At 32.7% G+C, this 27,704-nt stretch overlaps 1 protein-coding gene across 1 annotated transcript in view; it reads left to right on the forward strand.

The window, feature by feature from the left end:
* Positions 1 to 3,675: 3,675 nt before the first annotated feature.
* Positions 3,676 to 27,704, forward strand: part of LOC129231433 (uncharacterized) — a 61,888-nt gene continuing 37,859 nt past the window's right edge. Inside the window, exons 1-2 of the mRNA XM_054865747.1 lie at positions 3,676 to 3,814; positions 17,858 to 17,987. Of these exons, the coding sequence (XP_054721722.1) occupies positions 17,883 to 17,987 (105 nt within the window). The 5' untranslated portion in view covers positions 3,676 to 3,814; positions 17,858 to 17,882. The remainder of the gene's footprint in view (positions 3,815 to 17,857; positions 17,988 to 27,704) is intronic.

Below are 27,704 nucleotides of genomic sequence, written 5' to 3' on the forward strand. Positions count from 1 at the left end.
ATTGCGATTCTAATTACTAAGCCTCAAAAATATGAAGTCTAGTTTTTTGAGATTTTAATTCAATAAAACGAAAGTTCAAACTCGAAAAGAACTCTTTAGGTTTCACACAGTGAAACCAGTTTTTCATAATACATTCGTTTTGTTCTTAAAAGATTTTCATATTTATTAAAATGTCATGACTTCAAGCTTTGAACAAAGCCACAGTAATTTCAGAAAATTCTTTCTCCTTACAAATTTCCTCTTCACGAAAACTAGAATGGAATCCTTTACACCACGTTTTAAAATGCGCATTGTTTGTTTCAAAATAAAAGTGGATTTGTTTGCGTGGTTTCTTTCAACGCATTTCAGCTTTAAATTTTACGAAATTCATATAAACTTACTCTTGAAATTCCTACTTTACTGAAACACGTTTATCTACTTAACAGAGTTGAGCATAATTGCCACTTAGTTTTTCATCTTGGCCTACTTGAATAAATTGTTTAATTGCGAGGAATCATCAAACCTATGCGAGATCTGCATACTTTCTAAATTGAAAAGATCTTCTTAAACACTTCCTACATTAAATATCTCAGTTTGTGTTGAAGAAAGGAAAGGCTTTCACTTGTGTATATTTGAAATCAGATACAAATGGAGTCTCTTTGTTAAACCGGTTCCATTCCTATTTGAAAAGTAGGTTAAACGCTGAGGTTTAGCAGGTGCTAGCTTATGTCCCTAAGGCGCATACCAAAGGCATGATTTCTATTTCCAAAATCGTCTGTCAATTATGTTTTATCCAATACGGAATGCTAAATTCCTTTTGATTGCGATACTTTTACAGTATGAACTAAATGCCACAAAGGTTTTTCATTATTTTTGAGGCACTTAAACAACTGGAAGTTTTTTACAGCTTTGAAAACTTGCTGACCCAGTCGTGCGGGGGCACCACAACCAAAAAGGGTTCAAAAGAGAGAGTAAGGAAATATATTTCAGAGCAGTGCACTTGAAATTTGAGTGAAGCGAAAACGACCATTTGTTTGCTGCCGTGGTGCCTGATTAACAAATGCTTTTCTTAATAGTGTTAAATTGATATTCAATCAATTCATACAAATTTCCGTTAAAAAATTAAAGTGGGATCTGCCAAAACTTATTTTGTGCAGAAATGCACTTTTGTAGTTAAACAGAAAGCATTTGTTCAAGTAAAGAGTTACATACAAGTGCAGCAATTTTTAATAGTAAACTGAAAAGTAATAATCCACTTTGAGTACAAAATGTAATTGGTGAAGTAAGATAGAAATTTGTAGTTATATTTTATCTGTTTACTAATCTTATGTAACAGAATACAAAACTAATAGATCCGGATCTGTTAATTATAAATAAATAAATCTTTAAAGTATAACATTGTTATAAGTACAAATTTTCAAAGTACTGCCGACACATGTTTTGGGGTAACAATTAGCCCCATTTTCTCAGCCTCCAAAATTTAAACCTATGGCTGTAAGGAAACTTAATCAGTTGCGAAGTTTTGTAATGTCCAATCAATGTAAGACCACTGTAAAGTTTCACAAATTTTGCGATCATTTTTTTTGTTTAAATTGATAATGCATCCTTTTTAATTTCGAATTTCATATAAATTATAAAATTTTATGTCACTATTCATTATATCGCGTTTACGCCACCACGCTCTTGTTATGTAAGCTAACTTTGTTTCGTAGCAAGAAAGAGCAGTAAGTTTAGATTTTAAATCGATAACTTGTCTGTTTTCCCAAATTGACTTGTATCACTTTCCTCGCCGGGGTATCCGTAACTTAATATCGGATTCTCCACGAAATATCTTTCTGAATGTCCAATTTCGAAAACTGCAATAGAACGCCAAAACAGCAAAAAGCTGATTTGACAGAGCCTTAGTATTTGGTTTGAGCGGCGATTTTGCGTGAATAACTTAAGCTAGACTTGACTAAGTGGTTCAAAAAAGCAGACATGTTTCAATAGTTTAGTATGCGGAAACTATTTACTTCACTTTCTACTATATGAATTATATTTATGATGTACTGGCTTTTTCTCCTTTAGAAGGAAGCTTAAAAATTTTAAAACTCCCTTGATTGTTCATTTTTGGTAGCAGATAAGTTATTTTTTATTCTGTAAATTATGTAATTGATGGTTCCTCTCCTATTCTCTACAAGACTTTCATTAACTTACCGGGGCACCACTCAAGCTCGGAAACCACTACCTCTATCAGAATAAAGATATCGAACAAAATTTTCAACGCGCCCACACACTTTGATTCTGTCTTGCATAAACTGCAGATTATTTTTTTCTAACTTCCACGAAAACAAACCTTTAAATTTACGATTAGTTTAGGCTTCTTTTGAGAGGAAATTCTAGCGATTTATCTACATGACATACATGCAAATTCATCTAAGTAGTCTTTAATCGAAAGAAAGTTTCACATTGAAGATTCAGGGAGGAGTGGAGCGCGATGAACTTAATAACTTGATTCTACTTGATGAAGCAGTAAATAAAGCGGATTGAATATCAATGTCTGGATGCAGGAAAGAAAATTTCATCTAAGCTATGCAAGATCTGGGTGCGTTTGCGACATCTTTCTGTTTGGTATCGGTAGTTTTTAATACCGTTCTTTCAATTAAATGGTACCGAAATATTTCAAATATTTCAGAAACTAGTCTCTTGAGATAGTTGAAACTCGGTTGATTATCAAAAACCAGTCAATTGAAGAGGCTCTAATTTTGTCTTAGGACTAAATAGTCTATTAATGAGATTCTTAGCCAATAGTACACTTAAGGCTCATAGTTGACAATTAAAAAAATATACTTCGGATATGCAAGACTTTTGTTTCATTGTATTTATAATACAATTTGTTATGCTTTTTGAAACCGCAGAACTTCCATTGATCGGGGCTTATTCTTATGCAAAGGTTACAAGCTAACTAGGAAAGATCAATAAGATCGACGAAAAATAGGCTTTGATAAATGAATATCTTTGAAGATGAATCTGTGTACATTTCTATAAATGTTACTCAAGTACTCGAACTAAATTCGAAACATTAAATGAAGATTTCTTTCTTCGTATTTAGTCTTCATCGTAAGTAATAAACAATAAAAAATTATTTTCTGATGGCTATGCGCACTAGTCTAGCGTATTCGGTAAATAAATATCACTTTAAGCGAAATCAACTTCTGATAGCCATGATAAAAAGTAAATTGAGTCTTATGCTGCTTGGATGTTCCGTCGAACATTTGTGCTGAAGTTGTCTTGACTATGAAAAAACAGAAGTAAAATTTTAAGATTATTTAACCTAAAATATTTATCTTAAAGCCTAAATCAGGTTTCTAATTGTTTTTAACGCTTCAGTATTCATTCAGGAAATAGTTTCATTGTACCTTCCTGAATTAGTTAAGTAGTTGATAAAGTTTAAATTGTGCTTCTGTTTGCACATCCGCTATCATTTGGCTTCTTCGCCCATTTCCCTTCTGGGATCAACTGAATTGTTTTGGCGTTAAGTTATCGTGTTTTTTTAATCCTGAACTCATACTTGTCTATTGTCTTGCCACGAGTTTTGGATGAAGTTTTCAACGAGAGCGAAAACGCCTGGACACGTGACCTGTTTTGTGACGTCAGTGAATAGCGTTCCGTCGCAGCGATGGTTGAAAGTCTTTTCATTGCGATTCTAGTTTCACCACCTGTAGGTAGTGGATCGTCAATTTACCGTTACTTCGGAAACTGAAAGTGTTTTGTCACAAGAGTTTTAGTGGATACTTATCGTTTTGGACACCGTTAATCTTCATCCATTTTGGTTTACGCTTTGAATTAAACGAAGGTAAGAGTTTTGTCTTTTCTTGTTTTCATTTTAAGATTTTTGAGCTACCTGAGACACAATTCCGCAGCTCGTTTTGTTGCTTATTAGCAGTTTTGAACAACCAGTTCAAATTTTTGGACATGAAAGCCGTTATCTAATGGGAAATATAAAATCCTTTCTCTTTCCCTTGCATATTTCATACTGGTCGGTCTTTTTTTCATAGTTCTCAATAAATTTTACTTTCGCTTCTTTTAGTCACTCATATGTAAATACTATAAATCTTTTCTACTTTTAATGCACAATTTTTTTTCTATAGAGTTGTGATCCTTATTGCATAATTAGTAAGTCAACGCAAATATTTAAGATTTTTTTTAGCTCAATGAAAAATTATCGGTAATACTTCCTGTTAATATGATTAAAATGAAAAATAAACTTTAAAGCAAATTGTCAAGAAAACACTGCATTTTTTTCTTATTCAAGAAATCTTTAATTTTTTATATCTAGATATAAGCGATAACTTAATTTTTTTTAATTCATCTGTACTTGTGTATAATCAAGTGGTAAAAATGATACATTTTTCTCTATGAACGATATTTAATTTTAAGTGTATTACAGTTTCAAAAGAATTTTTATTCCTTCCCCAAACAAAATAAAAACATTTCTAACAAACTTGCGAAAAATTATTTCTGATCATAAATGCGCTTTCTTGGAAAATTAATGCTTAAGATTTTTATCTCAATTGTTCTTATGAATTTAGAAACAAACTCGACCTGGCATATTTTCAAAGTGAAAAAAGTAATGCAATTCAAATGACAAGTAAAATATTCTTAATGCTCATTCTGCAGTGTTTGACTTTGCATCTGAAACTCTCCATGAGAGTTAAATGCTGTAAAATAGTTTGAAGGCTTATTATTTGATTCCTATATTTCAACATGTAAAAAATAAATTTTTAAATATGTCTATTGAAATTATGAATATATAGTTTTTATTTTCGTAGTATTTTCATCAAAAGTATTCGGGTACTGGAAAAATATTTGTCAATAAGTTACAAAACAAAAATTAAAAGAAAGTAAATAATACTATTTATTAGAATTCTTAATCAATGGATAAAGGAGGTAATTAAAAACGGTTGGGTTTTAATTTTTACAGTAAAAAAATACCTAATTTTGCCGTGAAATATTACACACGGAACACATGACTAGTGTGAAATGTCCTTAAATGTTTTAAACTGACCTCTCATTTTGCTAATGTATGGGAAATTTTTGCTTTTGAGCAACAGATTGTATTTATATTGAGCTTCCATTCTTGTAAGTACTATTAAACTTTTTAGTTTGTCGAAACAATCACTTTCCTCAAATTAGTAAGTACTTACTACGCTCAGCAGCGTATGTAAAACTTAAGTTGTGAGCTGTTACAAATGATTTCGAAGCCTCGAGATTTAGTTTTAAACTATAAGAAAATGTTTTAATCTAAGTATATATTGGATAGTTTTTCTAGATATCTCATTCTTGGGTTTGATTTATAAATGTGAGCTCGATTCAATTTGTAGTTAACGAAAGAGAATTTTTATATTTTCAGTTATCACTCTCAGTTGGCACTTTTGAAAGTTTTATAGTTTTAAATTACATATCTAAATTTTTCTTTAACAGCTTTGAATTCGTACTATTTGGGATTAATGATTCCTTCTCCGAGGGAAGATTCGTTATTAGAAACTTCATACATTATTTGTGTAGAAAGCAAATGTTTATTATGATAAATAGGGTGATTATAATAATTACATTTAAAAAAATGCGTATGTGCAGATGCATAACTACTTTTACTCTAGAAAATTTTCAGATGTAACGCTGATTGCTATCTCTGGTTCAGTAAGATTCCTTGCAAATTAGTTTTTTGTCTCATTTTGCTTGTGCTTCGTATAAATAAGTTGAGATTTTAAAATGTATTGGATAGCTGAAAACATGTTTTTAAATAGCTTCTTTCACTCTTCACAATGTATATGAATGAAGTTATTGCATGTCACTTTAATGTGTGGCGGCATTAGTAGTTAAACAAATTTAATTTCCCAAATGAAAAATTGTATTTTTAAATAACAGTATATCAAGAGAACAATGTAACTTGTAATTAAGTTTGCATCGAAGTATTAACTTCCGCAGTAAGTTTGTACCTTCAAATAAAAGTGGAAAATTATCACTTCTCCCAGTATATGGGACAAAGAGATACTGTTTTTCTAATGAAATATTTTTTTTCTATTTGATAAAGGAAAAGATTTGTACTAAAAAAATTAAAAAGTGAACTGAATAAATTGTTAAATGAGTGAATAAACTAGTGAATGAAAAAGAGAGAATCTGTAAAAAGTGAATAAATGCATATGAATGAACGTATAAATGATCTAATGTATGAGTAATATGAACTAAATGTTTTTCACTTTTGCCGAGCATGCCCTTGACATTGTACTCAACATTGAAAGTAAAAAAATGTCTATCAGTAAATACTTGCTGTTAATACATTTGTATTTTTTATCATTACATTTTATTACTTGATCGTTTAATTATAACAAAGTAATTTTTGATATACCACAAAATATTAAAGAATAAAATTCTGAAAATGGTAGCACGACGCTTACTCATGTTTTGACAAGAATAAACTTGCCGAAACATAAGTGGCACTATATAAAATATTTTACCATTTCACTCTGCCTTACTCACTTTGCCTCACATTCCCTTTTGTGGATTATTTTAAATTACTAATTGCTGTATTTTCAATGATCAGTTCTCTAATGAACTAAAATATTTGAATGCTATCTTTTCAAATTTACACAAGTGTGGGTTTCAATCTTCAGACCACACTTTAATTTTTACTAATTATTTATTTGTTGCATAATTTCATTTTTGAATTTGATTCACAAACGATTGTATTTTATAAAGAAGGTTAGGGTAGAGAAAAAATTTCAATGTCTCAACTTTATATCCTTCTTTCTCTTTGAATTATTCGCCGAATATATGAAAAAAATAATAATCAAAGCTGTAATTTTTAAAAAATTTAAACCTCAAAAGAAATAATGAAAATGGAAGAATGAAAAACGAAGTTGTTTCCATTTACCCAAGAGTACAGGATATGTGAAGTAATTGGAATTACCTAAATTGCTCGTCAAGTAGACATGCTGGATCACTAAATTTTAAACATTTTTCAATGCCATTCTTGAAACAAGAGACCTTCACAATTGTTTGAAAACATGTGGAACTCTCAGAATGTCCTATGTTACCTAGTCTTCACTCACCAACAGTCAAGTTTAAAGTACCACTGGTGATTTTTCTCTTCCTCTTGTTTCCTTTAACCTCAACTGACCCTGCAATTACTGGAAGGATTTCTTTATATAGTAGAAATCCTCAAACTAAATTTACAGTAAACTTCCGATAATCCGTGGAATCCGATGGCAAAAGTGCCACAGATAAAAAAAATCGCGATAAACCTCAAACAGGCTAAAATGTGACAGAAGGTAAAAATTGTCCTTCCTCAAACTTAACTGCATTGGTGCGTAATACTTTCTACAAACAGTAAATACTTAAAGTACAGTAAAAATGTTTTGTATTGCACAACAGAACACATCAGTAAAGTAAAAGTATGTACGATGAAGAAGGAACAATAAATTTAAAGAAAGTTTAAATTTGCAAATTTTCCACAAAAAAAGCTATTGGTACTTTTTTTCGTGCGAAAATAAATGTTCTCGACACTCGGTCCCGTGGATAATCTAGAGTTTACTGTATTTGTCAATAGCCAACAATTTGCTGAAGAGCAATACTACCCTAATCTTGACTCTTTTTCATTCAAACATTTGCTCGATTTACACTACAGTTACAAAAGTAAGAATCAACTAAATAGGCATAAGAAAAGGTAGCTAGAATAAAAACAGTGACGAATGAAACAGTGTGAAGCAATAATACTTCAGATGCTAGGTGCGAGAAGTTAACTTAGAGGTACGCCTCTTGCGTAGGTAGGCAGAATAGTAGACCAATAATACTTTTGGAAATTAAGATCCTTTTACAGACTCATCAACCATCGGATGACTCAACCGACTTTAAATTTATTTTATTTAACGAATCATTTCAGTATCTCTTAATTAGTTAAACGTGTGCGCATATGTTCATAACTCGAGTTGTGAGTGTGGAAAAGGTTCATATGAAAAAGTCGCTTTACGCTAATTCATTGCTAAATTAAGCTAATTCATTGCTAAATTACGCTATGTGATCAATTGCGCCGATTGTTGGCATAGTGCAATTAAATGAAGTAGCTCACTGGAGCAAGTAGTGTTAGTTCAGTTCGTTTCAAATTCTGAGACCTTCAGCATGTAAGCACTACACAATTGTTTGAGTAAAATGAATTCTAAAAGAAATGAGTAGATCAACTTCAGCAAATTTTGAATTAAATAACTAGGCAGCTGACATAATAGCAAAACAGGGATGCAATGTGGCCATCGCCAAAACAGCATGTACAGTGCTCAAATGTTTCCCCAACTTCCTTTAATCAAGTATCAATTCTTCTAAAAAGAAATGCTGTTACTTCTCGTTTTATCGCACTTGTTTGAGATCAAAAATCGCGACATAGCAGACGTTATAAGAAGCAAGGATTTATTTAGCGCACAGATAAATCCCATCTGCAACTATCAAAATTTATATTAGGATAATTTATACAATAAAAAAATATAGCATACCAGTTTTAAATAAAATAATTAAATATTTGAAGGAACCAAATGAGGCAGTGAGAAGCAAAGGGATGTAAGTGGCAAAATTAAATTTAGCGATAACCAGTACAAGTAGTAAGTAAACCTCTCCTGCCTTGGGACAAGAGCTAGTACTAGTAGCCCTGGTAGGTGCTGCTATACAGCATGATTTTGAAAAATGTTTCAATGAAAGCCTACCTAGACCCACAACTTTAAACTCGTTTCACTCAAAACTTTAATGTCCATTTACATCCCTTTGCTTCTCACTGCTTCAAATGTGCTTGAAACTGAAATAAATTATAGAAAATATAAGTTGTTCATCGGTTAAAATGACTTTTAAACTTTCGGGAGACGAAAAGCGAGGAATTTCCGAATAAGCGATGTAGCGAGGACTCGTGTAACGAGGGTATTGTATTAACTTCAGTATTTCTCTCGAAATGTGTTTCTCACAAGGTGATTTCTTTTCGAAAAGAAAATGTTACTTGCAGCATAAAATGCATTTCACTTAGTCGTTTTCCAAAACAAAATGTGTTGGGCAAAAAGCAATCACAAACTAGATAGCTATTCTTCAGCAAAAGCAATACTGAGATCAAAAATCTTTCCCACAGTGCAATCACACTTTCGAAGAAATGTGTGCTCAATCGGACTTTTCTGCCAAAAACCAAAATCAACATGTTTACTGCATGTGCCGTTGAACTGATCGACAGTTATTCACTAGGCCGAAATCATAAATTTATGCAAAAGCGCCCGGGAGAAAGTCTTCCTATGAATCTCGAACGCGGTAGTGGAAAAGATGGTAAACAAGGGTTAGATTACCCCAGCATGGATCAGATTTAATCGAAAGTTACGGCTGAATGCGTAGGAAGTTCATCGGCATCGCTTTACTTGAAAACATATCACTTTTTCATCCAGTGAAAATATGGAGCAAACATATTCGGCGGTTTTCGGCGATATCTGTTTTGTAACTTTACCGCGTAGAATGTTAATGGTTACTTCAAAAGCTACTGTGCGCTACTGTGCCAAAGTAACACTTAACTCTTTGCGCAACGATAATAAAAGTTACATGCCGGCATGCAAATTTTTATCTTATGCGATTGAAATGGCAGAAAACTTGCTTGGGTCATATTTGAGGGCAAACTCTAGCAGCTCATGAGGAAGCAATTTTATCTCTGTAGATTGAAATCACCATTGCTATGACAGCTTTAGCTTATGGAAAAACTTATCTGTGACATTAATTTTAAATTATCTATTAGTTGGATCATGTAGGGCAAGAAATGGAAAAGATAGTGAAACCCCTTGTTTTTGCTCTGATCACTTCAGAGTTCCTTGATACATTTCTTAACGCGTCTAAAAAAAAGTTATTCAGTGAAGGAAATGAAAAACACTTCAAAGACGAGAGGTGAACAAAAGCCTCTGAAACGCTATTTTAAAATCTGGTAAAAAGAGGAAACTATATTACTCTGGGAATTGTAAGTATTAATAAAATTTTACCTTTTTATCACTTAAAGAATCTGTACTATAAAATAAAGCTAAAGGTCCGGATGTCTGGATCTATCTGGATCTCTAGGTTTTTGTGGCGCGCGTAGCACCGATACCGTTCGGCCGGTTTTCATGAAATTTGGCACAAAATTAGTTTGCAGAATGGGGGTGTGCACCTCAAAACGATTTTTGAAAATTAGATTTTTAGTTTCCTACTCCATTTTTCACATAAATATGATCATATGGGGGAGAAATATTTCGTTCATTTTTAAGCTTTAGGTCATTCAAAAGCTTGGAACTGTCTGTGTATGAAGTTTGTCGAGCCTTAGGACGGCAGTATTAATCGCTTAGCGAAAACCAACATCCAAGGCTTATCTTCAGCAAGCCGAACGATTCTAAATGATCAAACTCAAAAATAAAATGAAAGATAAATGAAAATTATTTTCGAAGCTGAAATTAAATTTGTACGTTACCAAGGTTACGTCTTTCACTCCCTTTGATTGTTTCGTTACTCTTTTTTGTCAAATATTTTTACAAACGTGCTTATTTTGGCGATCTATCCTTTTATTGAAAAAGATTTAAGTTAAATTATTTCAACTGTTAAGAAAAGGTACTATACTTTTATTTTCTTAATTTTTATGGAATTATGTTCAGTAAATTATTAAAACATTGCTATTTCAACGTTCTTTCGATAGCGTTTAATTTTGGGAAAAAAGGTTTTTTTGCGTTTTAAGTAAGGAAGGGAAACTTCTTTCCTCTTTTACAATATTTCTAAGGCTTCTCCTGGTTTCTGTTAAGCTGCATGTCAAGTTTTCAAAAATGCCAAATGTATAAAGAGATTTTGAAAAAAATAAAAATAACGCATTGTAGACGTTAACTAAATATACACGCGAATCAAATGACCTCGTAATATTTTATTACGGGCAAAGCCATGCGGGTACCGCTAGTAGTATATAAAGCTAATCTCCCAAATGAAAAGCGAAGTACGTAACTGCTACTTAATGTTGTCACTAGAACTTCTGGTCTAAATTTTATGCAATACAGCTACTTTTTCTGAAGTATATTAAAATGTTAATATCTATTCCGATCTCAAATACCATACCTTACCCTCATGTGTTGCTTAAACAAAGGTTTACTGTATTTCTTAATTGAGAGAAATGATAGGTGATGAAAGATAATGAGTTTTTGGACTTAAAAAAAATAAAGTTATTGTCAAGAATGTGTTTGCGCGATTTCTAGCATTATTTATTGTAAACGCATTTTCGTTAAATAGTATCTATCTGAATTCTGAAAAGATGAGTACGTGACTCTAATGTGTTTTTGAGCAATAAAGAAGTCTCTCAAATTTGATTTTAACAAGTTTAGTTATATGTGTAAATCGTAAATTTGCTATGTTACCCTCGATAAAAGCTGCACAATTCTAGAATGAACAATGAAACTTTACAACTAACTTTTAATGAAATGTATGCTTTTTAGCATAACACATTGACTGCCACGGCAAATTTCAGAAATCTGGCCTAAAATGACAACTTGATTTAATCGCCATTTCAAGTACGAGATAACTCGTAGTTGCCGTCGTAGAAAAGAACTCAATCTGCGAGTTATCTCGTAGTTGGCAGTCAACGTGTTAGTCTGTCGTAAAAAGATGACCAGCAATATTCCTTCCCGATTGCATATTTTCTCGGTACAGTGAAACCTGTGTAAGTTGACCACTCGCGGTGCAGTACTTTGGTGGTCAACTTAGACAGGTGGTCAACTTATAAAGGGCGGTAATGTTTTTTTTTTTTTTTTTTGTCATTTCTAGCACCATGTTTTCATTTTTTGAGTAATTCACCCTTATTCTTTCTGTTCAACTCACTTTCATTGTTTAACATTATTGAAAGTAAAACAATAATTAAAAATATTATTCAAATAATTTTGTTATTTTTTTCCTTGTTTTTAACTATATTAGACACTGTAGTTTTAGAAATTCCATGTGTGCCGACTAATTTTCTCTGGCTTTTTCCATTTTCAATTAATTTTAATATAATATTTCATACTTTTTATTAATCTCAAGTTCAACTAACTTTCTTTTTCAAGCCTTTTTTGTACAAATTATAGCACAAAGAGCAGTAAGCGCGACTCTCCCAGTTCATAAAGGCAAAATTAAAATATCCTATCTCTTAATCCCTTGCACCAGAAACATGTCACTTTACTCATTAGCAGGCCCAGATCTGCGTACCCGCAAAGCAAGGGGATCGCGTCCGTAAAGGGGCTAACGGTCCTAGAAATTGAAGGAAAAAAAAAATAGCGCTAAAACTTATTCACTTTACAAATAGACACTGCTGGCCACTAAGGAGGGCCCCTACATATTTTGTTGCAGCGGGGCCCAAAATGTATAGATCCTGGCCTGCTCTTTTTAGCACAATTACTGTATTGCCACAACATATTGGAACTAAAAGAAAAGACTTTGAACTTTTTTACTGACACCTAATTTTCATTGAACAGAGTACAAAAAACTATCTCAAATAGAACAACAAACGAAAAACAAGTTAGGAGAATAAAGAGCAGCATAAGCTTTATGCTGCTGGTTAGTTAGTAAAATGCTAGTCTCTCATCAAAGCATTAAAAACATTTTTGGAAAGCTATCAAAATAATAATAATAATAATAAATAAATAAATAAATAATATAATAAAATAATTTTGTAAAGAAAGTTTAAAAAAATAAACCAAGTGGTCAACTTAGAAAGGGTTTTTTACAATACTTCAAACCAAATTTGGCGTACATTAGTGGTCAAGATAGACAGGTGGTCAAGATAGAGAGGTGGTCAAGTTACAGAGGTTTTCCTTTATTATATGAGATAGGACTAATTCCGTTCCTGACAAAAGCGGTCAACATAGACAGGTGGTCAACTTACAAAGGTGGTCAACTTTACAGGTTTTACTGTATCAACAAATTTTCTGCCAGCTGGTATGGGCCTCTCCCATTAGGAATATTTCCAGCTTAGTATTACGGACTAAAGAACAAGAAACTAATTTTTATTACCTATATCCAGTCCAGGGATGACGAAAGGCCATGTCAGCCTCAGAAACTTAAGGGTCCGTTCCTTGAGGGGGCCCGGCCCGGCTCGGAATTGGAGTGGAATAAATTTGACTAGTTTTGTGGGGGTGGGGGAGGGAGCCGCCTTGGCTCTCGGCGGTCCTGATCCAGTCATAGATAAAAAGTACAGCACTTGGATTTCTTTTGAGAAACGTTTAAAAGCCATTTACCGAGAAAATAACACTAAGTCAACTATCCCTTTATTTTCACAACTTTCCACAACTAATTAGTATTAGAAGTGGCAGTCATTGGATGTAAAAGATAATCCCGGTAAGACGACTATGACGCTCAAGCCAAGGTCACTTCGTAAAATTCCTCTTGGAAGATAAGATTCAGTTTAATATAGTAGATTCCAGTCTCGTGTCTCTTTCATGGGACTAAGATCGATGCTGTCGATAACGCAGCTTAAGTGTCCAAGTTCATAAATTCCGAACTGCTGTTATCTCTTTTTGGTAGTGCTTACGTAGCCTAGAGCAAGAGTAATTCTCGCGTACCCTTCATTAATATTTTAGACCAGGCCCTGTGCTTTCATTTCGATGTTGTAAGAAGGATGCCAATCTAAGGTTTCTAGAACTTCTTAACCGGTCGAGTGAAGAGATTCAGTAGGTTTCTTGTCTGAAATGGAAGATTAATAGCTGCGCATTCAAGAGGTATTGCGAAAACATAAGTCTTGATTTTAAAGAAATGGAAAGCTTTTTAAATGGGTTCATCGGCCTGAAACCTTGCAGCTCACGCAACAAACATCGATATATTCTAGGTTTGTGTTGCTTCATCAAAGATGGTAGCCGTTTGAAATTTCAGCGAAAGAAACGAGACAACTTCCCATTGATTCCAACTATCACTAATGAATTACGAGAAAATGAGAGCCACATTAATGAGCCATTTGCGATATTGTGGCTTTCAAATTACGCTATAAAATCCCCCGTTCACTTCATTTAAATTGCCGATAAGCTAGTAGAATAATTGACTGCATAGTCTACCCTTACCATGTTTTCAAAGTGCTTATTTTCGGAAATACTTAAACCATAACACTTTTCATTTCAAGTACCAGTGGTCTTGCTTGATTCCAGTATTTTCAAACATTAGCATTGTTGAATGATTGTTATACTCGACTATGTATTTCAGATAGTGCACGAACTCCGCACGCCTTAGGTAAATATTATGCCCAGTCATAGCTGAAGTTATCTAATTATCGATTTTCTTAACAGTAAAACAAGACATTCATTTTTTTTATTGCAAAACTTAATAGTTAGGAACAAGTACTTCTTAAATTTACGACTTTCTGATGTTTCGATGGTGCGAGTATTAAGAGAATTCAATTGTTTTTTTAATGAAAAAACGTAGTCCAAGTGGCACTATTGCAAATTTCCAGTATTTCAATAAGTTACTGCTTACGATGTTAGTACCTAATGTTCATTCGGTTTTTATTTCTTCGATTTTCTTAACGTCCTTACAAGATCCGTCAAACTTATTAGAAATAATTTAAAAAGAACTTCAAAATTAGTTGAACACTTGAAGAGCATAGAATACTGTTTGGAACATGGAAACAAATTTCTAGTAATTTTTTAATAGCTAGTTTTAAACTTTGGGTGAAATTTTTCAGTTTTAAAGCTCAAAATAAATAGTAAATCGCTCTTTACCAGGGTAAATTCTACTATGACACAGGATAACTAAACTCTCAAATCAATGCTAGTGTAATTTGAAAAGTTTAGTTACGAGACAACGTTAACCGTGCTCTTAATCTTACAGCCGTCTTTTAACAAGAATTATTTCTCCAAAAAAATGCTAGTCTATATTTTTCAATGGAATAATGAAGGTGATATGGTACAAAATTAAATGTTAAAAGGAGAATACATCTCATTTTGTTTGATATTGTTGCAAACCAACAATAAGTTTCATTATTGTGCCGTAATAAATATAAACTTATGGCACTTTTTTTGCGAGTTGATGTCTGGTTTCTATTTGACTTGCGTCTGTTGTCACACTGAAATGCGAAAAACTTAAATGATTTTCATTGAGCATTGTTTTGCTGTACATTGTACGATGGTCACTCATAAATTTTGGATTTTTAAAGAAATCTAATGCTACTCTATTCATCTTTTTTTACTTGTAGCTCGTATATTGCTAATTAATGGCAGAGATGTAAATTTAAAAATTTGTTTCACAATGCACAAGCATTATACTAGATGCTTATTTTAAATTGCTAAATGTAAATTTTGTCTCGTTTTACCTCATTGAATATTCAAACTAAATCATCAAAGTAGTATTTTGTGCAAAATGAACTTTGTTGAAATGTTCCCCCAAAAGTCTGAAAGATATAGTATTAGTCTCATAAATAGTGAAAATAATGCCAGTAAAATAAAGTAACATATGTATTCCTTTAAGCATGCGCGATTAGTTCATTTAAAAAAATAAATATGAATATGTGTTCAAGAATTAAGTCTGTTTTTTAACTTGAATTTAAATATCGACTTTTCTGTATTAATAAAATTCAATTCTTGGGGTAAAGACAATATAAAAAAAAGAATTTTGACATCTTGAATTCAAATTGTTTTTCGCAATCACGAGTGTATGTAGGCGTGTGTGTTTGTGGGGGGGGGGAGGGTATGTGTGTAGGGGGTATGTGTATCAGTGTGTTGGCATGTGTTTGTGTCTGTGTGCAGGCATGAATGCGTGGGTAGTTAGGTGTATGTGTGTATGTGTTTGTGTGCGTGTGTGTAGGACATGGACGCAACCTGGAGACGACTTTCGCTATAGGAGCAGCATTGTGAGGAGCCGGTCAACGGTGATAGTGCGTAGGGTGGCGGTGGGAAAATAAAATGATAGGACATCAAAACAGTCAAGTGAGAACAATAAGCAATCGTGATTGCTCAATAACATTTTTAGTGCAAACCACTTTTCTTGAAGGAGTTGAAAATAAACTCAGTATATTGCCATCAAATTTCCGGACCTCTATTCGGAAAAACAGGAAATAATCTCTCGCTTATCTTATTTACCTAAAATGCTACAGGCTCTTGTTAGGCTATTTGCAGATCATGCGCAACATCTGTTCCAATAGCAAGTTTTTCTTGCTAATTTTAATAATTTTAAATTTGAATGTTTTTAGATTCTCTAGTTATGCTTATTCGTATGAAATAAGCACGAGACTATTTTTGTAGCCAGATTAAGAAAACACGGATTAAAATTTAGTTATCTAGGGTTAATAAAGTTAGGCCCTTTATAACGAAACGGAAATATGCTAAAAATTATTGGTGTCCACAAATTCCAGGCATAAGCAAAATAGTCTCATTGTTTTCGGCAGCTCCTCGCTTAATGTATTACACAGTCGAAATTGAAGGTCTTCAATTACATCAAAGATCCATTGTCCATTTGCAAATCAATTCTGGAAAAGCAATTCTATGCTGATGGTTTTTCCTCATCACATTAAGATTGCCCAAATGGGAATGGCCTTACTTCATTAAAAAATCCTATCCTCACGATCTTGGGACATATATAGACTAGTCTAATCTTTGTTAATCGCACTAAAGCCAAACCATTCCTTTGGTCTTTGAATGGAACTGACCTCTCGATCATCGAGATTTAACCTTGATAACGGTTCTTTAACACCCCTTTCCCTTTAGTCTTTGAAATGCCTTTGTTCCATTTGAGCAAGAACCGCATCCCAGACTGATGGAAATCTGTTTGGTTTCTCCCTCCTCTGCTCGAAATATGTCGCGTGGAAATTAGATTTATTTTGAGTGAATAGTACTTGTAACATAAATGAGTAATATTCTGGAATGCTTAGCTTCTAAATTTATCCGCACACTATTAAATTTTTCCAAATAAGCTCCATATTTTTACTAGAAGGTTGGAAAAAAAGCAATGATACTGTTCTTTAATCGCGCAAGGAAACGTTACCCAATGTTGAGGTTGAGTATTATCAACTCAAGTTTGTATTTCTTTGATTAAACTTGTCTTATATAGGACGAGTTCCCGGTTCTTGTCCTTTTTAGGACAAGAACTAAAGACTTGTTCGTCAGGATATTCCATCAAAGACTATTAGGGAGAGGAAGGACTACCTACGGACATTTCTCCAACTCGAAACCTTACTTTTAAATACTTTATGTTCCAATTTTAATTTTTGATCGCTTTTTGAAACATTTGAGATATTTTAAACTCTTACTTTTTACCGGAAAGTAGGTTAAAGTATTAGAAGTGGTTGCAAAATTTCTCGAAAAAGATGAGAAACGTTCCTGAAAATCCGGCACATTTGATCACGTTAAAATTTCAAATGATAATTAAAACATTGATAGTAAATATCAACTCTGATGCTGTTTTACTGTAATTTTTAATGATTCCACAGAAATATTGAACACGTAAAATTTAAAGTAAAACTTAATATCCAGTTATTCTTTTCAATATTTCTGCAGCAAAGCAAAATTAATGTGAAAAAAATCAATCTGCAATTGTTTTGAAGAATTTAAATGAAAACTGCAAAATCAGATTTTAATAACTTCTTAAAATTTGCAACTGTGAGCATAAACGTACTGAGTGTCCATACATTGAATATATACCATTCTAAACATGGATAACAGAAATGCTAACAGATGAAATACAATTTCCTGTAGAAGAATGAATAAATCTAAGGTTTTTAAAGAGTACGTTCAATGTAGCTGCTGTACTTATGCTACCTGTTGGTATGCACGAAATACCTTAATTCAGTCTTAAACGTTATGAGGTGTCGCGTTCTTGCACAAAGCAATCGAATATGTACTTTCGCTCGTACTGTAAATTTATAATTTTCTTCCAGTTGCGGTCCATCGGGGTCCAATACCATGGTTAGCAGACGGAAAATTCTTTCGAGATCCCGTGATGAACTAAATACAGACTTTCAGGAAGAGGAGGAAGATGTGTGGTTCCAAAAAGACAGACTTTTTAAGGTATGTGTAGAATTAATTTATTCAATAAAACTTAGAGATCGCAGTGCAGAAACTTGAATATCTAGATTCGTAGGGAGACAGTAACTAGCTACTGGAACACGTTTCAGAGTAATGACTGTAATTTGAGAGGTTTTATTGATTAGTAGTGTAGTATATTTTGTCATGCTGCTCAAGTGTCTGTTACAGTGCTTAAAAACTGTTCAGGACTTCAGAACAGTATTAAAAATTTAAGTAAACTTTAAGGTTCATATTGTAAAATAGGGTGTTCAAAATTTTACAGTGAAATGGAACTTTACGGTCGGAAGTCTTGCCAACAGGACAATCCTGCTCACCTAAACAAGATCATAATTTCACTTTTTCCTTGTAATATCTCCCATTCATTTAAGAATCATAAGTTGGATTCTTTATATGTAGTTAGAAAATTGTCAGATTTCAATAAAAAAATAATGGGACGTAACTATCTAAGGACCAAATAGTGCATTCAAACGATTTCAAACTGCTGTTTGGTAAGATATTTGAGCTTATTAGATGCTCAAAACTTAAGTTGCACCTTTCTTGATTAGATCAGAATTAGGAATCCTGACTTTATTCTATTGAGTGCCAAAATTTTGCTTTTTCTAAGTAGATATACAGAAAAAGTACATAAAACTGTGATATCACATACTTTTTTAACTATACAACTACATAAACACCTTGATAGATTAAGTTTCAGCGGAGGCTGTAATTATTCAGAAAACTAAAAGGAACGTGAATGCTCAAGCTGATTAATCATTGCCCTTTTCCCGATCTAATTGTTTTTGTAGAAGTACTTCTCTTTAAAGGTGACATACTCTCAACGAATGTGTTGAAATAAAATAAGTATCCATTAGTATTTTGAAGCAGCTTTTGGGCAGAATATTTTATTTGCGGTACTTTCAGATTAATGAAAAGTAGCACTAAATTTTCCTTCGTCAGGAAAAAACTTTATCAATTATGAATTTGAAAAACTGAACATTTTTAGAGCGGGATATTACAACATTTGTGTTAGAAGTTTAGACTCAGAAGCGAGAATTTGAAACTTAATTGTTGGCCCTTGCAGCAAGGGATTTTTCTAGAGAATTTATAGCGTAGGTTACTGCGAATTTCAGTTGTGTGAAAATCTCAATTTCACAGGAATAGTAGAGAACAGTTCTGGCGAGTATTCTCAGAGAAAATTTAGGGTGAATTTAACCAATTTTAAATTGGCCGCACAGACTATCTTTAATCAACTATTTAATATGCCATCCAAAACATTTTTCAGCCTTCATTCGGAATAGTTTTAACATTTTTATCTCTTCGAACCAATGTCCTCACATAAATTTCATAAAAACAAACTATAATGCGGATTTTGTCTTTATAATCAGTTGTTCGGGATTGACCCCCTCCCCAAATTCAATGCCACAAATTAATTTTTTCAACCCTCTTTTCCTTTATTGTTTAGCTATTTTTTATTTGGATTTTTTTACTTGTTTAGTTTTAATTTTTTTTAAACTTCTGTGCTACGCTAATGACATACGCAAGCTAAAGGAAATAAAATGCAAACAGAATAAAATTCAATAAAGAGAAAAAATTTAAATTAAAAATAAATCGATTTTAATGAAATTAAATTACAAAAAATTCCCCAAAATTTTAATGGCGCAACTTGTCCCATAATCTCACCCCCTCTGTGGGTACCCCTGCGGTTGTCTCCTTTATACAAGACTTTAAGTTTGTACGAATCGCTCTCTTTCATCTTCTATTTTCTCTTAAATTTAGGTCAAGGAGTATAATTTATTCTCTTAGTAGGTGACAATCCCTATTGTACCGTTCCTATCAATTTTCAGGAACAAACTGTATCTTGCCATTAGATACTTTTTCTGCAGAACAATATTAACAAAGCTCTGCAATCAAACCACTAATTTGCCTGCTGATGTAATAAAAACAATTCACTTAATCACAGCTTCATTCATTGTGTTAATATAATACTAAACTCAACTCTTTGAATAATTACAAAAGCAGTGTAACCATGAAGAGGATTTCTATTCCATAAGAAATGGAAATCGATTGTTCCTTGTATTGCCATTCTATTTCAAACTTCCTGCACGCTTTAAGTAAACTTAATCTTTGGCAAGCTTTTATGAAGCCGAACAAGAAGTTTCAATTCCTAAAAAGAGTTCTTATACCTAGTTATTTGTTTCGCTTTGTTTGGTTTTTGAATTGGCTATAGAGCAATACAAAAGACTATCTGAAAGCTTTCTTTTTTGAACGGCAGCACTTTTCTTTGTCCAGGCAAAGACTATCCAGAGTTAAATGTGAAAAGTCCTTTATCGTAACAGATATAAGGCTCTTGTCGAATTCCGCAAAACAAGATAAATGGGTGTCTTTTCATTAGTTGTGTTTTTTTTTTTTTGCAGCGATATTACAAAATTAGTATTACAACGTTTGAACTATTTTTACAAGATTGTGCCATTCCTATACAAAAGGAGTATCGTAGCATAAACGTCGCATTAAAACCTTCTGTTTCGAAAGCTATATAATCTTGAATGTATTGCATAAGAAAGATTTAATGTTAAAATTGTCCTCCAAGTAAATAGTGAAAAAATAGAAATAAGTATAGAAATAAACGAAACTTGTTTATTTCCTTGCAAATTAGTGGCTCCTAAAAGTGAATAGAAAGAGTTCGTTGGAATTTTAAACTTTTTATAAACTGCTATAAATTTTTTCACCTCACAGAATTAGAGCTTACCGAGCCATCATGAACTTTAAGATGAAACATTCATTTTTTTTTGTTCTAATTATTGCCAAGTAATTATTCCAAATAGTAATTTTCAACGGAGTTGAAATATTTCAAGGTAATTCTTTCGTAATAGTGGCATATTCTTATACAACAACAGAAATTTTGAGCTCAGCAAGAACAACGCGCACATTAAAATACAAGTAATGAGCCTTTAAATGAAACTTCTTTTTACAAAATCTCCAAAAATTAAGATAATTGACCAAGTTTAGTTTGGCCAAATAAACAGCGTAGAATAAATTTAAATTACACTTATTAACTTTGCCTATAATTTCTCGCAACTAAAACGTAAAATACAAACTTTTCAAGAACCGTTTTCTTTTAACTTCTCGCCCTGGCATGAAAGATGTATCAGAAACATAATTACACGTTTCATAGATTGACTTAAACCTGTAAAGCACTAAATTTTCATAATTGCACAAAAAGATTGAGCGATTCAAATTTATTTGAGCTACATTATAGCGTCATAACTCAAATAAGGGATCAGAGATCGTATGTAACAGTTCACTGAACTAAATACGAAAGTCTTAAATTTTTCAATGCGGCGCACCCAAGTTTCGGGTGTGTACTTTCACTGCACTGCTATAGGTCACTGCAGCCGAAAACACCCATGCTGCAGATACACGTGATTTGCATGTTATCCATCTGAGACGTTTACAAAATTGCAAAGGAAACCTAGCTGTTTATTAAGCCGAATTTCTTGGAATATGCTTCTTAGATCCGGGATTATGCAATAAAATCATTTATGACAATACTTAAGCTGGAATGTTTTCGAATATTTCACATGCTTAATGAGTTCGCAGAACTACTCGTATGTCGGTGGAATAAATGAATGTCGGACAACAATGAAATGTACTACTGAATGCTTTATTGTTTTAATTTAATATCTTCCCAAAATTTAAAACTTAATTTTTTGCAGTTCAAAGTTTTATAAATTTTATCTGCGATAAACTTTAAGTAAAGGCTTTACGTAATTTAACCTAAAAGAACAAATCAAACATTTTGAAACTATTAAATATACATATGCTTCTAATAAGTTGTATTTTACTCTTGATGGAACACTACAGGCTAGTACGCGGGTCGTTCCCATACGCAAAATTTTAGGGGGGGGGGTTCCAAACAGATTTCAGTACAAATTAAAAATGTCAAATTTTAGTCACTAATAACTTATTCAATAATGGCTGGAAAAGAAATGTTTTTACAAAGAAAAAAGTATTAAAAGAGGGAAGTTCTAATTTCTAAGGGGGAGAGGGCTTGAGCCCCATTTGCACCCCCCCCCCCTCATATGGGCATCCTTGGTTCCAAGTTAAAGGATGCAAACTATATCCGTGACTCTGGAATTATCAGTTTTAATAATCATTAATGACACTTTTACCGATTTTTCCATTTGTGTGTAATTATGTATCAGTTGTTTGTACATAAGTAATTTATAAAGGATTCAAAAATATTTTTCTTTGGAGGAAGGATAAGTGTCCCAGCTTCAAAACAAAAGTTAAGATGTGGCTTAAGACTGCAGAAATAAAACAGTGTTAATTATCAGTTGTGTTATACCTCAACATAAAAATCAAATTACAACCCAACAAAAATTCTGTGTAAAAAAGAAACGAAAAAAAATGTTCCTAAAGTTTGTTTCGTATTCTTCACCGTAACAGCCATTTCTAAAATAAGCACTCGCATTAAATCCGGCATTTTGTTCAAAAGGTGTAACATCAGCTCTTAGTTAGATTTAGAGTTCTACAGTCAACTAGAGAAGAGGGACTCCTTATTTGTGAATTGAACTGTTGAATGTCCCTTCTATTACGTTAAGCAACGTCCATGTCAAATCGGGCAGAAAATAAAAAAAAATCTTACCTTCAAAGTCTGAAGTTTTTGCATTAAAATTTATTGTACCCGGCAAAGAAAGTGAGAATTCGAAGTTTGAAAAAAAAATTGCTATTGATTTAAAATCTAAACTTAATGCTCTTTCTTTCCACAAAACTCCCACAAAATAAGCTTACATAACTGGAGCGTGGTGGCGTGAAAACGATATAATGAATGGTCGCGTGTGCTTTATTAATCTAAAGAAAAACTAACCAATGAGCATCACATTATAAACTGTTAGAGCGTATTGCAATATTTGACACTAAACTGCTTAAAACTATTACGTAAAACCTTAATTTCCTCCATTGCTGTTTTTCCTTCCTGGGGTGCGATTTGTCAAATTAGGAGAGAAGTATTTTTGTTCTGCCCAAAAAGATATTAGGCCTTGATACAGTGGGATCTCAAACAGCCCGCATAAGATCGATCTAGGCTTTATTTCTAACAAAATTTTAAACTGTCTCCGAAACAGTTGACGATGTTTTGTTGCAGTTTTTTGTTTCAAAGATAATGATTTTCTCTTAAATTATACGCACCATTTGGAATTACGAGCTCAATTTCCTACTAGTCTTATTAAAAAGTAAATTTAAAATAGAACTTTAATTTTTACAAAATTGCCAGTATCCTAATTTTTGATCCCCCCCCCCCCCCCGCCGCTACTGTTAGTCAGTACTATTGAATACTGCATTCCCTGAAAAGGAGAGCTTACACTTATGTGTTTAACAGGTTTTAGATTTTTCATTTACTACATGAAAATGCAGACTTAAATTCAAAATTTATTTAGCAGCGAAAGATCAGTCAACTGTTTAATTTTATCTATAGTCAAATTTTCCTTTTTAATTGCCACCTTATCCCAGAATTTTTTTTATGAAAACAAGAACGTAGTCTTAAGCCGGCCGACACCTTACTGCCGGTACTGTTCTCTGGTCACAATCAATTAGCGCAGTGCCAAAAGGTAGTCTTTTTGTTTTCACAAAATCAAATATCATGGCAACTAAAAATGGTTATATAATAACTTAAGCGTGTCTTCTGGTCACTTGCTACAAAATAAAGTTTTCAAACTTCCAAGCCTATATTCATTTACAGAAACCCTCATTTTATCAAATGTTTTTAAAATCTGTTAAGCGTGAAAGTGGAGCTCTCCCTTTCATAGGATGTAATACTTTATGATAATGATCACCGGCAATTTTTTTTTTAACTTAGCAAGAAAAAATGATTTTTTTAAATTGCCACCAAAATTTTAAAAAAAAATTAAATCATTGGACTCATCTTTCCAAATGATGCATACAGTTTTGAATTATCTTTTAAATAACAAATCGCAGTAAACAGTTGCACAGTTTTGGAGATGAAGTAATTAAATTTCCTCGGGAATTCGAAAGTGAATTGGTGCTCCGATTGCAATCTTTAGTGGGCTGTATCTCGGACCAGAAATTTTTTGGGTGAACCAAAAATGCCCGTGAACTTTGTTTTGAATTTTAACATGTTAAATTTAAAGACTAAAGGTAGCTCCAACCTCCCCCCCCCCAATGAATTGATATTGATAATTCCATTTGTATTAATGAATTTAAATAATCCTGTTTCTTGAAATTGCCCACAATTTTTTTTTTTTTCATTTATGCTTGCTCAGTAATCGTATTTTATGATTCGAACTATTTTTAAAGGCTTATTTGTGGACTCTTATGTTCACACGAAGTGGTAAAAATCTTTGAAAACCCTTCATAAAATACTGATGTACATAACTATACACTACTAATTTAAGTATAGATTGTTTTAAATGGTCGGTAGAAAGTGTTTGAATTCAAATCCACAGTTACGAACATTATTTCTACCACTTTAGTTGGAATAACCCATACGTACATATCGCTGTTCCGGTGGAACATTGACGTAACTGCAAAATTAAATTAAAATGAGTTAGTCGTCACTGGGTCCAAACGTCTTTACCCCATTCGGAGGAATGGGCAGTAACTGAATTGTTTCTTTGTATAAGGTAACAATTAAAATTTTGTATATTTGCTTCTCCTGTAAAATTACTTTTTGCAGTTGCGTCAATGTTCCCCACCGGACAGCGATTGATAACTAATGATCAAGTTAATACTCTTATCTCAATTTATTCTAGTGTTTTTGCTGCCGTATTTTCTTTTCCTAAGCTCTAGTTTTGCTTCTCCCTTTTAACTGCTATACTATCAGACGGAATATAGATATTAAAGTACGGAAGATACTATTAATAAGCATATTTTATATTCAATAGCATCTAATGATGCCGCATCATTCATTAGCATCATTGGATTTAGGTCTTAGGATACTTGCTTTTTTATTAACATTGTAATTAATGGACTTTTCGTGACAAGTAGCTTCACGGTTGAGCTCGCTGATTAATATTGCATAGGTGTTAGTACCCTCATTGTCTTTGTAACTGTACCTAACCGATTATCATCAGTTTCGCTTAGATTTTTGAACAGCATCGGAACAGATCTTTAGTCTTTTAATACTGACCTTGAAGTTTAGCATTGTTTTCAGAATCGCTTCGTATTCATTTGCATTTTTGCTAGCTTAAAGAGCTTGCATCCGCTTTACATGAGATACCGTATGAATGAGTTTTTTTCTATGGGTAACTGTGTTCTCGGTTTTTTGGCATTGGTATAAGATAAAATTTACCATTTGTATCCAGTAACAATTTGTCATAAGTGTCGTATGCATTGTTGAAAATCATTCAGCTGTGATATTTCCATAATGAATCTACAACTTTTTGTGGTAGGTTCGGAGTTTATGGATACAAATTTTACCTAGTGGAGAGCAGCATACCTGATTCAATTAACAGATATTTAAAAAAAAAACTGAATTGCAAACTTAATGACTTTAGCTATTTAGCTACTTAATAGCAGGGGTGGAGGTTCTTTGGTCTTTCGAAACTGGGATTATTCGTAATGCGTATAAAATTCAAATGACACCAATTAGCTGAGAAGATATTAGATTCAAATTAGATTTCTAGCGTTTCACTCTACATCGTTTGCCCATACATCTGGAGATCTTAATTCGCATAGGCAAATTAGCATCGTTGTTAAACAAAAATTACTTCGCTAAATCCCTATAAGGTGCTCACATATTTTGCAAAAAGTAAAGATCTACAGCAGTTTTCGGATTTAAAAGATTTCAACAAATATTCGTTTAATTTGCTGTTATTCAAAGTTTATTGAGAGGATTAATTCAATACAGTTATTTATTTTTTCTGTTGCAGTGAGCATGAACATTTTAGCGATCCACACTAGGCATAAAATAGTGTAAATATTGATGGAAGTTAAATAGAATTAAGTTATAAATAGTTGCCGAATTTAAAACATTTTCTCTATCTGAGGAAAAATTCCTCTCTGAAACACTCTGTATAGTAACGGATATGTTTATAAACCTGCAGTTACTTTTTTTCTTGTTTCTATCCTTCTCAATCTTTAGCAAAATACTTTCCTCATGCAAATGAATCTCAAAAATTTCAATCGAAATCTATTTTGATTTCAAAACAAATAGTTTTGTGCCAGTAAATAGCTTTCACTTAAGAAGCTGGTTTCTTACGACAGGTTTGTTTGGACTCTGACTAAGGTAGCAACTTGGATATCAACTAATGCCTTTGGCTACGACTGACACACTTTCGGTTGCGCAATTTTCCTTGTTGGTTCGCATCCATGGATATGTTCTTGGAAAATTGATTTAACGAGTCGAATAAATGATGCCTCAAAATATATTTTCGGTAATTTGGTGTCGATTTAACAATAAATTTGAATACATAAATTTGAAAAAAGTTCTTTTTTTTAAAAAAATTTAGTGTAGTTATGTAGAGAAACTTTAATCCAGATTTTCTTTTCACTATCCTCGCTCGTACTTTAACGCTGGTTTCACATATTTTTGCACAAAAGAAAAGAAACTAATGTCCAGTTACCAAACTTAAGTAATAATTATAAATTTTAAATTAATAAAAATCCGATTCAAAATTACGGGACAATTACACGTGCTTCAAGCTTTCATTTGACCGTGGTTGGCATTCTATTCTTTTTGAAGTTCGCCGGCTCCGTGCGCGTGGGTGCTTTTCTTGAGCGGAGGTGTACTCCTCCGGATTCGCATCCAGGTCCCTCGGAATCTACTTAATACCCGACCCTCTCGACCTTGCAGAATCCTTTTGGACAAAAACAGCATCCAACATGCAGCCACCCACACCATATTAAATCGAATATTACGGTTAGATGACCTCTCAACAACTTATTTGGCATTCAAGAGTAGCTTTTTAAAGGTAATTTCAGAATCATTGTATTATACACTTAGTTATTAGGTGCATTTTTGTACAAAAAGTAGAAAATTGATAACATTGATAGAATGGTGCAGCATTAAATCTCCGCTAGTTTCTTTTGAAGCCAAATACACTAAAGAATATGAAGTAGTGCAAATTTCATTCACAAGGTTCGATGTTAACATAAATGATTGTAGTTCAATAATATTCGAATGTGACATTTTATACGGATTTCTTTCCAATCGGGTAACTGAATAAGAAAAAATAGCAATTCGCCGTTTGCGGTTGAAAGCTTTTAGAGAAAGTTATTGAAAACGTTTTGTAATCAAACATTTGATGTTACTGCTCAAAACATCGTGCAAGAAACTTTTTTAATCTTCAAGTTGCTTAATTTAAAGAACACGGGAGTTAACACACGGTTTGTCATGTACAATCAATCGCTTTGTTAAAAATGAACGTTCTTTATGCTTAGATATTAAAATGCGTGCAAAAATATTTTGCAAAAAGTAAACCTAAGTTGATTATTTAGTACTGTATACTATGATTATCGATATTCTGCAAAAGACTTCTGCGTTAGGGGAAACTTACATATTCAAACTTCAATGTAGTATTGAATATAAATCTTCTTTATGAAGTTAAGCTTTAGTCATTTAGTTTCCTTTTGAAGAAGTATAGAGCTTTCTTCCCTATACTTAACATTTTGAACATCTAATAAAATTTTCCCCTAAACTAACTGGGCTACATTTGTAATATTTTTCAGTTATTCTTAATTGAGTTTCCTATTAGAGCTAAGTCT

This window comes from Uloborus diversus, chromosome 10 (genome assembly GCF_026930045.1).
Source record: "Uloborus diversus isolate 005 chromosome 10, Udiv.v.3.1, whole genome shotgun sequence".
NCBI lineage: Eukaryota > Metazoa > Arthropoda > Arachnida > Araneae > Uloboridae > Uloborus > Uloborus diversus.